Source organism: Mastomys coucha, chromosome X (genome assembly GCF_008632895.1).
Source record: "Mastomys coucha isolate ucsf_1 chromosome X, UCSF_Mcou_1, whole genome shotgun sequence".
Classification (NCBI taxonomy): Eukaryota; Metazoa; Chordata; class Mammalia; order Rodentia; family Muridae; genus Mastomys; species Mastomys coucha.
In genome coordinates this window covers 54,825,338-54,841,828 of record NC_045030.1, presented here as the reverse complement: position 1 = coordinate 54,841,828, position 16,491 = coordinate 54,825,338, and the positions used below count along the sequence as shown (strand labels likewise).

At 37.2% G+C, this 16,491-nt stretch overlaps 1 protein-coding gene across 9 annotated transcripts in view; it reads left to right on the top strand.

Annotated features, from left to right (window-relative positions):
* Mbnl3 (muscleblind like splicing regulator 3) overlaps positions 1–16,491 on the top strand; it is a 97,217-nt gene that overhangs the window by 30,149 nt on the left and 50,577 nt on the right. For 5 of the 9 annotated variants that reach the window (XM_031358690.1, XM_031358498.1, XM_031358564.1 and 2 more), the window contains exon 2: positions 11,201–11,447. The exons of the other annotated variants lie outside the window; for them this stretch is intronic. In XM_031358690.1, the coding sequence (XP_031214550.1) occupies positions 11,271–11,447 (177 nt within the window). In that variant the 5' untranslated portion in view covers positions 11,201–11,270. The remainder of the gene's footprint in view (positions 1–11,200; positions 11,448–16,491) is intronic. 9 annotated transcript variants of the gene reach the window in all.

The window sequence follows — 16,491 nt, the reverse complement described above, 5'->3', positions numbered from 1 at the left end:
AGAGACAGAACTGCAGCTTAGGCCATAATGATTCAATGTGGGGGGTCAAATAACCAGCTGGTTCCTAAAACAGTGTGGTTGAGCCCAATCATCTGTAAGCTTTTAGGTTTAAATATATTCTTTTTAGAAAGAGAAGTTGGTGTTCTTAAAATTATGGCTTTGGAGTTCTTAGAATTATGGCTTTTACTCACTAAGGTTTTATCTTAAAAGGTGTTTAAAATATTGAGAAAATGGGATAAATGGGGGGCTGCGGTTTTTTCCAGGTTTGTACATGGCAGCATCTCGTTATGTATTGCAGGGTTAGTCCTTTCTAAATGTTTATTTAGAGAATAAAATGAAAAGTTAATTATTAATAACTACTCTTAAGGTGAATTCAATGATTGGCTACTAGTCATCTAGTCCAAATGTCTTAATGAGATGTTCGTCTGCCTGTTTTCAATCTATAAACTAGAGCTGATCTTTGAGGATTGCTTCAACATGAGAATTATTCAAGTTTCCATACCTTACCAAATGAGTCTTATTTGACTTTTAACAAACATGATAACACACACGCACGCGTGCGCACACACACACACACACACACTCACACACCACATAAATAATCAACTAAAGATTAATGATTTTCATATGGAATTTGTGTCTTATTGAGGATTTAAAAATAACATTTATGTAATTATTAAAACTTCATGCTAGGTTGTATATGATCAAATGTGAGTATATTAAAGAAGAGATTATACATTTGAATGGAAGTTGCCATCTAACACTACAAATCTTCGATTTATCCAAATAAGTGTCTTGCTGATGGTTTTTTAAACCACCTGATAACAGAAAGTTGTGTTCCAGCCATTATTAATGTGAAAGCCGCTTTGTTGCTTACAACTTCAATATTTGTAGTGTTATAAACATTTGGTACGACATATAATAATACCATCCACATTAGGACTTTAGGGGACTTAATACCAAATTTTCTTAGTGTAAGTTGAAGTTTATATTTACCAAGAACCTTTGTGGTTTTCTTTTTTCTTTTTCTTTCTTTCTTTCTTTTTTTAATTGAGACAAGGTCTCACTATGTGACCTTAGCTGGCCTGCAAGACACTCTTATAGACCAGAATCACCTTGGACTCACAGAATCCACCTGCCTCTACTTCCAGAGTGCTAGAATAAAACTATGTTATCATGCTCAGCCCTCTTTGATCTTTTCTGGGACTATACTGTTCCATTAAATAGAATCTAGGCATTTTTTTGTTCATGTATACATTGTATAGCTGTCAAATTTAATCCCTTAGGTCATCTGTACTTAGTAATAATGTAGATACTATATAATGTTAACATTAATTTCCTTATTGCCCTATATGCCCTGCGTACATTATTATAAAATCATTAAAATCATGAAGCATGGCAGCTTTAGTATGGGTTTTTATCTGCTTCGTTAAATATTTCCCTAAACTCCACATAAATATAAATACTCCTTTTAATTTAGTATTTTATTTAAGACCCTTTTAACACCTTTTGTCCTCACCACTTATTCTGATTTTATTTATGGCAGTATATTTGTGATTTTTTAAAATAATTCTTGACATTTTATAGCACTGTCAGACTCGCTTCTCCATATAAATGCTATTTCTCACATTCATGTCTTTTATATACATAAATTTTTAAAGATACTTTGTAATTTAGATGCCTGTTCTTACTTATTGACACTTGGTGTATGTACAGACTCTCTAACTGGTTCGATTTCCACATTTCCTTTGAGCTTTATTTTGGTTGTATGTAGTTTACATCTTTTTATTTATTTGATGTGTATGGGTGTTTTGTCTACAAGCATGTGTATGCACCACATGTGTGTAATGCCTGTGGAGTCCAGAGATGGCATTGAATCCCCTGGGATTGGACTGATAGATGTTTTTGAGTTGCCACATAGATGCTGGAAATCAGCCAGGACTCTCGGCCACTGATCTATCCTTCTAGCACCTCTACTTTTATTTTCAAGTGCCTGCTTTCTTTGACGGCTCTTACTTAGATTTTTCTCAACACGTGTCAAAATCTTTTTTTTTTAATTTTTTTTCTCTCAGAATGATCTACATATTCCAGGTTTCATTATAGAAAGTTAAGTGGTTAGCAACAAACGAGTTGAGTTTTTGAAGGTACTAACAACCTTGTTGTAATATTATAACTTTATAGTTTTTTTTTCATAATTCCTAAAGTTTGGTTCAAAGTGTTTGGTTTGGTTTGGATAGCTATTTTGAGGTCAATAAATTTTGTTACTGAGAAAGAGATTTACTAGGCCCAAAGGCTCTTTAATATGCTTTGCTCTCCAGCTGGATACCAGATTTCTAGACCACATGTTCTCTTGATTGTGATTTTAAAGCTCATTGTGTGACGCATTTTCAAACATAGTTGCTAGCTATGCGTGATAAGATAGGCTGTCCAAACGACAAGCTATCAGAGTCCTCTGAATGCCAGTGAATGATGTGCTTTCATACTGTGATTTCATGAGCTGAGAAGAAACTTGAAAACTTGGAGGTTATTTTTGGTGTCCATGACAGTCTCATGATTTCTGAGAAGTTTAAATGTTGGAAAGCTCAATGAAACTATTTAGTGCAAAGTCTAAAAGTTATGTTTCTGAGAGATTATGCTTTTAAGTTAAACTTTAACATCATTTCTCAACAGTACACATCTTAGAAAGTACTGGAGATATTTGGTCAAGCTGGTTACTATACATTAATAATAGCATCTTGTCTGGCACAAAATGAGAGTTTTCTGAATGTGAAGTATTCTTGTTTTTATGTCCTTGTGTGTGCTCGTAGCACACGTGTTTGTGTGGGTATGTGCACGTGCACGTGTATACATATGCATGTGGGGGATGGGGCTTGAGAGCTGGTATCTGTTCTGATCCCTTTTTACCATATTTTTATAACAAAGACTCTTACCGAATCTGGAGCTCACTAGTTGCCTCTGCCTGCTGGCCAAATAGCTCTAGAGAGCCTCCTCTGGCAGACCCATTTCCCTCCCGTACTGCGGCTACACATGTACATTTTCAGCTTCGTGTGGTTGAGGATCATAATGATGGCCCTCATGCTGCAAGGCAGGCACTTTCCCCTCTGAGATATTTCCTCAATGGTGACTATTGTTAACAACTACAAGTGAAAACTCTTTAAGATACCAGTTTTTTTATGTGTTGTAGAATGCTAGGCAAAATAATCCTCAGGCTTTATTGACTATTTTGTGAAATCTAAACTCACTTTTTGGCGTTTTTACTCAATACAATTTCCAGTATTGTACTTGATTAAAAATTAATATAGAAACACTTTATATTCCTGCCATAACGTAGTAGGAAAAAGTAAACTCTTATGAGCAAGAATGCAGTGGAAATATGGAATATGCCAGATCTTTAGATTTGGGGTTAGTATAGTATGAAATGGAAGACAGAGTCAGTGAAATTACACTGACATTAGTGGACCACATAGACCTACCGATAGTGTCAATAAGTGCTTATAACTTAGAAGGAAGGGATTGCCTTTCCTTTGGGGATTCAAAGCTGCTGAGGATCCATGTTGTTGTCGTGGTTGTTGTTGTTGTTGTCTCATTTGATAGTGAGAGAAAACAAAGAAACCAGGACAATCGAGTTCACCCACCTATTTGGAACATAGACTGCCAAGGTAGCCTATATGATGAAATGAGGTTGTCAGTTCTTCATTTGGACAAGAGTCTGAGGTACCTCAGCCCCGCAGACCTTTTTGAGTCTCTGTTCAAGGTTGTAGTGATTAATAGGTTACTATATCTCCTCACCATGGCTCTCATAACTACTGATTGCCCATTTAAAGTTCTTTGCAATATTTTGAACATTTGACATGGACTTAATTTCCCACATCCTTTGTTTAAACCGGAAGTCTGAGTTTAATTAACATGCCTTACAAATATAGGCACAAAAGTTATTTCCCAAATTACTGAGGCAAATGGAAGCTGAAACTGATAAAGTTCATAGAATTGTTTTGTTGTTGCTTACCAGTTTTTTCTTTTCTTTTCCCCTCCCTCCTTTCCTTCTAATGCTGGAGATGAGCCCAGGTCCCCACACATGCCTGGCAAAGTACTCTATCACTGACCCATATACCCAGACCTAGAAAATTGTTCTTCCTTGAAAGACAATTTAAATTACAGAGTTCAGATGTTGCTTTCCAGCCTCATAGTGTTAAACCCTTTGGGGGACAGGGGAGGTAGTTTAGCCATTAAGAGCATATACTTCTCTTATGGAGGATGTGGAGCTCAGTTCTCATATCCTGCCCTTAAACTCTAGCTCCGGGAGATCCACCTCCCTCTTCTGACTTCTGACTCCCTCTTCTGGCTTCTGAGGACACTGCATTCACATGTATACACCCCACCCCGATAATGAAAATCAGATCTTGAACCCTATTTTACTTATTAGCTTTCCTATGCTGAGGAAGTCTTTAAATCTTTCCTTTGGGGCTTGTTCAAATTGACCTTGGGAGTTAGAAGATAACTTGTCCCATCTAGGCTGACCGATTTTATTATGAGTGTATTGTAGTCATGCAGCTTTGTTTAGCATTAGCAAGTTCATTGACTACTTATGGAACATTTAATTAAACAGAATTTAAAAGTCAGAATATTTAAAGTTCTAAATTTTTCCACAAAGAAATTTTCTATGAATTGATTTTGCCAGTCTAGTATGAATTACTCTGGAATAGGAAGAACATATCAAATTCCTATTTTAGGAGCCTTGGGAGGAAGACAGTTTTAAGCTTGGATGAAGACAGCGAGATAGAGAACGTAATATTGTGTTCGATTTGTGCTTCCTGGGCTTCACTCTCCATTCTTTTTGACAGTGGCCATTGTTCCCCACGACATGAATTCTAAACGACTGATTTATAGGCACATCTTTTCATCAGGCGTGTGATATGAAGCCTCTTGAAGTAGTAACTTCAGACACAAGGGTCAGCACTCTCGTATAGACATTTCCACAGAATTCATTTCCACAGCATTCTCAGTTCCATAGCTGGCTACAAAGTTCAGCTCTGGTCTTTGAAATGAGGGTCCATTTTTGAAATGAGGGACTCTACCAATATTTTTAGCCACAATCTGTTTTCTGTTGTTTGGCTGTTTTTTATAACTGCTACTAATAAAGAAGGGATGCTAACTATTGGGACCGAGAGACTACCTTCATTAGCTGTAAGGCTGTGATGAGTTCTAATAGGGAAGCCCTCGCTGGATGCTTCCGAAGTGTAGTGCTGGATCTCTTTATGCAGCCGAATCACTATGTGCTACCTCAGTTTATCTTGTTGACCAACACATTATCATTCTTAGGACACTCACATTTCTTTTTTACCAGAGATAATGTGGTTCATGGTGGCACACCTAAGAGCATCTTAGAGGACCTAAGTTTATGCTTCAGTATTCCAAAACAAAAAAGAGTTAACAAAGTACTTAGGCTGTTTATAAATATTCAAAGGAAAAATAAACATTGTTTAATAGTTTTTAATATTATTTTGAATGCAGGGCTTATAGGGAAAAAATGCCAGTGGAAATTCTTTTTAAAATTGAGTGTTGGTGGGTTTAAACCACTTGCCATGCAAGCTTGATACTCTGATATTGGTTGGCTACTAAAACTTTTCTTCTGATCTCCACATGTGGGTTATAGCACATTTACATGCATGTGTGCAGACACTGATGAATAAATATTTTAAAGCATGAAAACTTCATTAAAAAGATGAGCCCATTTGACAAAATGAGAGTCATCTGTTATAACAGTAATGATCAAAAGAAAATCATTACATCTATTTTTTCTTCCATGACTATAGATATAAACTGAGGTAGGTCGTTTCATGGTTTGTGAAACAGTAACTAGACTTAACTGCTATTTGAAGGAGGGAAGGTGTGTGTTTTTTGTTAACCTAAGGTTACTGTGGAAAACTTCAGCAAAGGTTAAAAAAATTCTTTGAAAATGTTCTTCACATGGCTGAAGTATCCTTCCTTTCATGGTCTCTTTTCTCTAAACAGAAGACTTGAGTGTTCTCTAGGATGCTTGTGAAATCGTGGTCTCCATGTGCCATGCTAGGCATTTCCCATTTGCCCTAAAGGGTACACTATTGAACCATTAACCAAATCAAAGGACCTGAAGCAAATTTCAAACTGTGTAGGCTTTTGAAATCTTGTCAACCTGCCAATTCAAGCAGGGTATGGCAGGTGGGTTGGGGATTTGGAAAGCCAATAGAAATGGCCACAAGAAATTCAGAGGTAGTACAGATGTGAAGGCAAGCTTAAAATGGAAAGAAACCAAACATTACACTCATTGTTCATTCTGGAGCTCTATAAAAGTAATTTAAGGAGTGCTTCCTCAGCCATTGCATCGTTGTGGGGCTTGCAAATGCTGGACTTTGGCCATGCTTCCATTTTGTGTACTGACTTGGAGAGACAGAGTGGAGAAAAGGAGTAGATTGGAAGAATGTGGGCAAGTGAGACAATGGTGTCTGTTGGTAGAGAGTTTGTACTCATTGGAATGACTTCCTGTTTCTATCACATCAGCAGAATGTAGTTCTTCCTACTTTCTGTGGGTGGGGGGAAGTGGGGAGGGAGAGAGTTTCTTATGAAAAATAAAAGGAATCCTTAAAAATACAGTGTACTTTTTTTTAAAAGATGTACTTACTGGTGAGTTTATTGTATATGCAATAAATTTTTATACTCTCTTTATATTTTATCTAGTAGTCTTATGGATGAGCATTATTTTGGAGTTTATGGTTGTGAGAAAATACTCAAATTCACTGTTCCATTGCTTTCAAAACCTAGAAATGTGGACAGAGCTCTGATTCTCAGAAGGTGGTGATGAAGTTCTTTCCTAGCAAGGTACAGCTGCTAGACCAATGTTACATCACTGTGCCGCCTCAGTATCCTTCAGACCAGGAGCCCTCAGAAGCACAACAGTACCTGAGATTCTGATGACAAAATAAAAGGCACAAAGCTGAGTCACCATACTCTTTACTATCGGGGAGTTGGACAGAACAAAGTTATGTCGTGCAGACAGCTAGAATAACTTAAAAAAAAATGTGGTCTTTGCCATAAGAACAACCCAGTGTTTTGATATAGTTTAAAAGGCTAGTTATGGAGTCAGACTGCCTGGCTTGGACTTCAGCTCTATAACCTACTTAGCTATGTGAAGTTGTCCAAGTTGCTTAACCTTCCTCACCTCCATTCTCCCATCTGTCAGATGAGAGCAATAGAATCCTCTCCAGGAGGAAACTAGGCAGCAGTAAATCTTAGTGTGAGTAATTCCTCAGTATTTCTCTTCATGACTCACTTCTGTGCAAGTGTTCAAGAATGGATCTAAGATTATTAATTAAGTCATAGTACCTGGTGTTCCATTCAGGGTGAATTAAAAACTTGTGTTGAATTCACAATATTTACTGTCTACTTCCAGCAGTTCACCAACTCTCTAAAATAATCTTTCCAGTTCTCTGGATCTTAAATTAGTTCTTTATCTAAATGAACATAAGAAATTCCACCAAGCCAGAGATCTTATCAGTATCCTCAACCGTGCCTGGCACATAGCAGATAGTGGTACATGTTGGTTCGGCAGCACTTGGGGATATTGTGAAAGGGATGATACACACCAGGCAAGAATGGAATGTTGTGAATGAAACATAAGCATACCACAAAATGAGTAGCTTTCCTCTCTTGAGATTCCCAGGGAAGATAGATGTCTCCTGTTGAGATCTGTGCAGAAGGCTTGCACTCAGAAGATATTGCCTTAAGTCATGGCTTTACCACTCACAGCTTAGTAATGTCAAACAAGAGGTTTAACTTTATGAGTTTAATTTCTTTCATCAGAATAGTTCACCTATCACTCATGGTTTAGAGTATTTTGAGATAGCATGAGAAAGTCCTAGGGTTCCATTCTCAGCACTTCAGAACAAATTCAACAGCTAAAAACTGCAGTCTTTTTTGAGAGATCCAAACGTCAATGCAATCCTAGCATGTGGAAACTGTAATACAGAAAAGAACAAACAAACACACTAATTTCATGCTCTGCATTGGAGGATTCTAAATCAAAAAAAGGCCAAACTCCTCCTGTTGCTTGAATATAAAGCAACAAGGCTAAAGTTTTACTGTCGCCCAAACTAGGTGATCTTAAGAGTGTAAGAAAAGCCTATCTCTGATGCATAGTCTTTCAAGTACAGCTGCATGAGAGAATTTCAGATTCTCACCAGCTCCTTCTGTTGTTGTTTCTTCTGAGCCAGTTCGCTAAATGTTTTCACCCTGAAGGAAAGAAGACATGTATCGGCTAGAACCATATCGAGGAATTGGCCAGGGTCCCATCCAAGGTCATGGGCAAAAAGAAAAAATTCCCTGTTCTCCCACCGGCTCCTGATGTTACATAGAATGCATGCCTAGAGGCCAGTTCCTGCTGCATTTTTTTATTTGTGGAAGTTCAAAATTAAAAATTATAATTCATATCTGTGTTTCTACATGATATGCCTCTGTAGAAAAGTCTTTCTCCAGATCTTTGCTGTTTATGTTCAGAGCAAATTCTTGACCCTTATAAATATTCCTCTTTTTTGGTGGTTGTTTTTCTTTCACATATGTGGTTTAGTTGCAGGATTAAATGTGAATATAAACTTACACACTCCAGAGCATGCTTGTACAGTGTACTTTCCATAATATACTAAGCCATTTAGAATATGTGAGCTGGATTTACTCTTGGAAATTACCTTAGTTAACCAACAGTGCTGAGATGTAATGTCCAAGGTGAATACAATCAAGCTTGGAGTAGCCAATCCCATTAGTCAGTAGAGTTGCTTTTTTTTCCTTTATGTATTTTTGTTCTTACTGCTGGTACTGTGCCTCTTTACACTTAAAAATTAAAAAAAAAAAAAGGTGACAGCCTTGTTAGGCAATATTTCACATACTGTCTAATTTATTCATTTTTAAGTCAGGTGTGGTAGCACACTCCTATCCCAACATTCTGGAAGCAGTGGCAGGCAGATCTTTGTGATTTCAGTGCCAGCATGGTTGACATAGTGAGTTCCAGGATTTGTAAGTAATATTTCTTTAAACATTGCTAGAATTTCAAGCTTTTTTGCAATAATATACTGAGGCATTGAGTTTGCTTGGTTCTATAACACTAATATGTTGTGGAACTAATCATAAGTTTGTAATAACCACTGTCCCATATTTCTTCCATTTGCCTGACAACTTTAAACCTTTAGAACATGGTTGTACGTGTAACACAATGCAAAGGGGATGCCAGAGCAGTGAGAGTAGTCCTGGAGCTTCTGTTGAAAGCCCACACTGTGCCCCCAGGCCCATTATTTAGTAATTAATTGTAATTCCACATTCCCAGTTAGCTATTAAGTTTTCCAGAAGGGAACTAGGAAATTCACTGTGGCAGTAGTAAAATTAAGACTGGTTTGTTCCTGAGAGAAGTAGAATACTTCCTAAGACATCAGTGATCCCAAGTCTTTAGCCAAATGCCAACTTAGTTCAGTAAACTGTAAGAAAACGAAGTCGTCTACAATGAATTTTAGAAAACTTTCTCTGAAGGAAGTTAGAGGGGGAAAAAAACGTGGTTTGCCATTGACTAGATAAGCTTAATTGCATTGACTAGGCATTTAATTTCTCAGTGGTAACTGAACAGTCCAGTGATGTTGAATCTCCTCTGGATTATGGAAAAGACAAACAATAAGGGGTTGATTGTGTCAAAAAAAAATAAGTGAAAGATTTTCGAGAGTTTGAAGTTCACTTTGGAGGCCATTAACAAGATAGTTGCTTTACTGGCTACTTAGAGCTGCCTTCTGTTGTGCTGTTACTGCAGGTTGCTCGCATGGCATGGCATTGGCAAATTCACTTTGCATGCGTCTTTCCAGCTGAGTTGCTTGCCACTGTCGCTGGTTGACACTGGGCTAACTGCAAGTCTTCAAGCTGTATAATACCTAACATATTGCTTCAACAGTGCTTTCTATCTCACCTACCTGTGTGTGTTGTAATCTTCCTTTCATAAAAACTAAGAAATAGCCTGGGAAATACACCCAGGAACAACAGTCCTAACTGCTCAAGGAATTTTCTTAAATTGAAAGCACATTTTATATTTCCATCCCCCATTTCACTTCATAGGAAGTGAGGCTCCAGCTAGTTGTGTCATGAATGATTCATATATGTTTTACATGCATACATGCATTCCTGTGTTCTGGTTTGAGGACAGATAATAGAGGCTGCAATTGGCCTAAAGACAGATTCCTAGTTCCTCTAGAAACCAGACACTCACAAGTAAATTGAACATGTAAGGGATGCTATCATATTTTCTGCATAATGGACACCAAAATACAGGATAGTCTGAGTGTATCAAAAATCAAGGATCATTTTTCAGAGACTGGGCTGTTGCCCAGTTTTGTACTACACTGGGACATGCCCTTTTATTGATTATAGCTGACTGTACTAACTTGCGGTGTCTGTGTGTAGCTCCTTCCTGTTTTACATAGGCTAGTTACTTTTCTTTCAGAGTCAACAGTGGGAAAGAAAGCATCGTAGTGGTCTAGCTAATCTCATTTATTTTTTCTTGCAGGTTCTGAAAAGTGCCTTTTCTGAAAACTCTGCTGCTTGGATTCTACTCTAGAGCTCTCTTTCCAAGCCCTCTCCCCACATACCCTTCCCACTCCTACTCCTACAAAACCTGTCTTGCTTGTAGTTCACTATCAGCAACTTGCCCATTTATTTTTTCTCTCATTCTCAGTTTTCTTAGTCATTTTTCCTCCCCTTGATTTTGCAAAACTATATTTTTAGGTTGTAACATCCTCCCAACCTTTATCTTCAGAGCAAAGAGTTGGGGAGATAGACTTTTCTCTCCTTGATCGGAGACCATCCACAAATTGAAGGGCAGCCAGCAACATATGCTTTTTGTAAGAATAATTGAAACCATCAACTAGACAGCATAGGATTCTTTTGAACGTCTGCCAGTTATTTGAAGCAAACTCAGCAAAGGAACAAAATAAAGCATTCAATATCTTAACCTTTCTAGTTGCCTTCTTAGGAATTGATCTCTAACTTGATTTTTGGTTATTCTGATACAACGTTGACTTGCTAAGTGGCTTTTAGTGTTTGACCAGGTCAGACTTGACTTTAGTGAGAACCTAAGTGCTAACAAATACTCCACCAAAGCAACCTGCTCTCACTTCTCATTTGGTTCTGATTCCTTCAGATTCCTTGAACCATCTGCAGTCATATTATTCTCTGAAGAGGGTGCCCTTGATTACCAGTTTGCTCTCAGTATGACACCTGTCAATGTAGCTCTAATCCGTGATACCAAGTGGCTGACTTTAGAAGTTTGTAGAGAATTTCAGAGAGGAACATGCTCTCGAGCTGATGCAGAGTGCAGGTTTGCCCACCCGCCAAGAGTTTGCCATGTGGAAAATGGCCGAGTGGTGGCCTGTTTTGATTCACTAAAGGTGAGTGTCATGTGTATGTGCATAATTGCTTCAATGTGTTGATTTCTAGAAATTTGAAAAGAAATGTGCTAGAAAAGAGTATAAGTAATAATAGCATTATAAAATTATGTAATATTTGGCTTAAGACAAGGCATACCCTTTTCTGTGTGCTAAACTAAGCCAGTTGAAGGCTCATTATACTAAAGTCAATTTATCAAGATAGATATACTTGTAAAATGAAAACTCATGAATTTTTGTGGGACTGAGGTATTATAAACTTGCTGAAGTTTAAACAGGTTCTCTATATGAATCTCTGTCTTGTCTGTAACTTACTATGTAGACCAGGCTAGCCTTGAATTTGTCATAACCCTTCTGCCCCTGCCTTCTGAATACTGGGCGTGCAGACATTTACCACCAACCTGGCTAATTTACCATCTCATAGGATCTTAATTTCTATATAAAATTTAGACTTCAAAAATTTATTAGAATTATTCATTTTGTTTATCTATGAATGTTTTGCCTGCTTGTGGAGATGGGCAACATATGCATGCTTGGTCCCCACTGGAGGTCAGAAGAAGGCATCAGATCTCCCAGAAATGGAGATGTTGACAGTTGTGAACCACCATGTAGGTTCTTGAAATCAAACCTATATCCTCTACAAGAGCAACAAATGTTCTTAATCACTGAGCCATCTCTCTAGCTCATAGAATTATGATTTTCAATACAATGACCAAAAATTCTCATGCAACAGAGAAAAAACCCTTTGATGAAATACATTATACATATATGTATATATAGCTTATTTTGCATATTGGTAAGATATAAATGCCATATAAGACCAGTTACCAGTTAGAAAGAGCATGTAACTTAAAACCTCATGAAGACTAGGCATATCATTATAAAACTAACCTCACTAATGTCTCTTCTTGAACACACAACTGACAACTTGTAACTTGTAAGTATCAGGGAAGTCTTACTGCACGGTTGTCAAGCTTACATATAGCAAAATATGAGGGCAGGGGAGGTGCTATATACAGGAGGACGTAAATGATTGTGTACCATGACAATGTATTCATTTTCATGTTTTATTCAATGTTTTCATGTTTTATTTAATGTAAGGAAAAGATTATCCGAATTACACCAGAGAAGCAAAAAATAGGAATGGGTTCTTGGTTTAGTAAATAGATTTGCTCTCATGAATTTGAAATGAAGTTTGAAATTACAGGCCAGTGAAATAGGTTTAGCAAGAATTTTTAGAAATTCCATGATGTTGTGTGACTGTCATAATGATCAACTTTACCCCACTAACACTGCCATCGCTTGCTGCTGCATTGGCTATTAGAGGTGCATTCTTTGTTCGCTGCTTTCCTCAGAATACATTTTCAAATGCCTTGCTATAAATGACTCCTATGTTGGGGCCAGAAGTGCTTCACACTTCAGAGTTCTTCAGACTTGGAGCCATTTTCATCTTCAGATTCCGGGTTATTTTCATGTACATGATGAGATAACCTGGGGATGGGTCCCAATTTCAAATGGGAAATTCATTTATATTTTCTATATAATCTATACAGGACCCATAGGTCATTTTCATGTGGTGTTTTAGTTCATCTGTTGTTTGAATACAAAATGAGGTTATGCATGGTATTTTCCAATTATAACATTATATTGGTGCTCAGAACATTGGATTTTGGAGCTTTTTGGGTTTTCAAATTAGGGATGTTCAACTTAAAACTATGTCCTTTTGCGTCTCTCTTGGTTGCTAGTTTGTATTGTGGACCATTCCACATTATGGTAAAACAAAGGGTAGTGCCAACATTGAAAAACTCTGAACTGCTTTTATTTGAAACAGATCTAATAAGTAAAAAGTTTATTTTTTGGCTAAGCCTGGTGGCACACACCTTTTATCCCAGTGGGCAGAAGCAGGTGATTTTATGTTGAGTCCAAAGCCAGCCAGCCAGGTCTAGTTTCAGGCCAGCTAGAGCAACATAGTGAGATCCTCTCTCAGAAAAGATATTTCTTCATTGTTCACTTCATGCTGTATCTACAGTTGTTTTCTGTGTGTTAGCTTCAGTTTATTGGGACAGGACTGGGTTGTGTATTGAGGATAAAAATATCACTGAGCTAGTTAAGTCATGGCATCTTTCACCCAAGCATTGCACTAAGTCCTTTTTCATCTTGCGTCTGGAGATCTGGAATAGTTCCAGCCCCACTAATCTAGTCTTTCAGCTTCTTTGTCTCTCAAACCTTGAGTTACTTTGTCTTTAATAAATTCATAATACCTTCACTACTTGGCTTTCACAATGGAGATTCCAAAGAGACAACACAAACAAGAAACAAAAAGAATAAGTACAAACTGAGTCAAGTATAAGGTTAACTTCTTACAATTAATGGAGTGTTAGTTTTAGGAGCTATTAAAAAGGGTTCCATTTAGGTAGACTTTATTACTTTAATGCTGTAAGCTCTTGTGCCCAAATCCATTGTGATGAGGGTGAATTTTGTTCTACAATTTACATATATCAATGTTCTGTGGTTTACTCAGTGATAGGGAATTCATCATGGTCTAAAGATTCTGTCTTTCTAAGCATCATAGAATGAGGGAGATATACATCTCTATGATCTTTTATAGACTTCAGGTCAGTGTTTCTATTAAAGGCAAAAGAATGCTTACTATAAAGTAAACACATTGAGGATAATAATAAGAGTAAATCACTTAATTATTTTCATATGCTGTATTCTCTTCCGGCTCCATTGTTCTTAAATTCAGGCATTGTGTTAATATCTTGATGACCAGTCAGACTAAATAAAATAATCTAGATAATTCCTACAGTTTTAATTTCTTTTCATGAAAGTTAAATATTTCAAATATAGAAAGCCTTTTATATTTAATTTTCCATTTAGGTAGCACACTCATCAGAGTGTCATGTCTGCATAAAAGCTTTGTATTTCTTTTTTTTTTATTGCTTCTTATCCAAGATATACATGAAAACTATCCTGAGATCAGAGTAATTGACCTATGCTGATTGTACTCCTATCATATGCACAACACACAGAGAACGTGCCTTTATCATTGCCGACACATTTGTTGTTCCTCTTGAATTTGTATAATTGAAGTACTGTTGAACTTATCTGTGTACTGTTTTCTTTTCATCAGTGGTTAAATAAGCAGTCATTTGATGATTTGTAGGCTGTGGGTTGTTTGGTTGGTTGTTTTTTTTTTTTTTTTGAGTCACACATGCATGAGTGTGATTATGTGTGTGCATTCATGCTGTGTGCGTGTACATGTGTGTGTGTGTATATATATGTGTGTGAGTGTGTTCCATTAGTACTAGCTACTCAAACAGATGATGGTTCCTTGCCTACATTATAGACATAATAAACACTGTCCTTTTGTTTCCTCCTAATGAAAGAAGTTCATGAAAATAGGGAAGGGGATCAGAATGGATTGATTGTGCATTGTGCTGAAGGGCTACACCAATAACTTCATGAACGCTGCACCTTTTTCAGATAGGAATCTAGTTTGTGATGCCTGTAAATGAATTCTCAGCTACACAGAAGAGTCTTGTGTCTTGTTACTATGCAGCTGTTTTTGACTCTGTTACCTTGTCTTAGTACATTTAGTTTAAACTTCCCTGTGGCATTGATTAGCCCATCCTACACTGACTCCTTGGTATTACATGCTGTCATTGATTTAGATTGGCATTTAGGATGAATTCCCTGTAGATTTAACAAAAGACCATATGTTTGGGAGTGTTTTCATAGCCACCTGCTTACTCTGCATCAAAAATTTCAGGCATATCTAGAACCTCCTTCTCTATTCTTGATCATCTACCTGCTCTGTTGCAAATACATAAATGCAGCAAGTATTGCATTCTAGCACATTAACAGCAATCATATGTACGTGGCCTAATCAGTGCTTTGGGTGCTCTTGTAACAACTACTTTCTAGTTAAGCCGTAAGAGCAGTCATAGTCAGAGGATAATTATGTTAGTCCACATATATTCTTAAACGATAGGAACTGGGAGCTTACTGTACATCAAAGACCTCTAAATAATGTCATCCAACTTTAAACACAATGATACTGTGAAAAATAGAACACGTAATATATAAATGTAATATGCTTGCAGGTAGTAATTGGCCCTAGGATTCGTAGGTTCTGTATTTAGAGCCACTAATCACAGCTGTTCTCAGGAGCTTAACACGTAAGTACTTGGGAGCTGAGGCTCTAGCACAGCAGTTGTTTGCCCAGCATAGTCAAGGCCCTGAGTCTGATCTCCAGCTCCAGACAAAAAAGCCTATTTTGACTGTATATTTACTCGTGCACGTTTGCTTAGGTCCAGCTTGCCAGACATCGGAGTCTTAGCGTAACCCCAAGGATTACCCAAAATCTAGTACCATTTATGAACTCCAGCAGAGAGGTTTGCTTGCCCTATAAAGCCTGTTTTTCTGAGAGTCATGAAGCATAGTGTTTTACTTAAAAATATCTTAGCTATTGCCCTTAAAAAAGGAATATGCCTTCATTTATATAGTCTTTTTGAGGAATATTTTTGAAAATCTCATTTGAATAAGAACTGGATTCTTGATTAGCACCCAAACAACCTCAGCTTCTTTGAACTTTTTGTTTGAAATTAATTTAGATTTAGAGAGAAGTTGCAAAAATAATAGAAGCATGCAGATAGAATAGAATAGAATAGAATAGAATAGAATAGAATAGAATAGAATAGAATCGAATCAGCAGATTGCCCTAAGTGTTAGCACCTTACAGCCCACTCATGAGAGAATCATCCAAAGCAGAGAATGAGCACTAAGCAAAGCTCTCAAGGAAGGGACTTGACTTAAATTTACCCACTGCTTCCCAAAGGCTCGGCAGTTCAGATAATTAATTCAAAGAAGTTTTGTGTCCATAGAATTGAAAACAAAGCTAGGAAATGAAGAATTTTGGCTGCTGAAAGACTATCCAATTAAAAACCATTTCCATTTATATATGAGGAAACAGAAGAATTAGTAAGAGAGAGTTAATTTCCCAAGATCACTACAAAGATATCGGAAGAGCTTGATGATTTGAGTC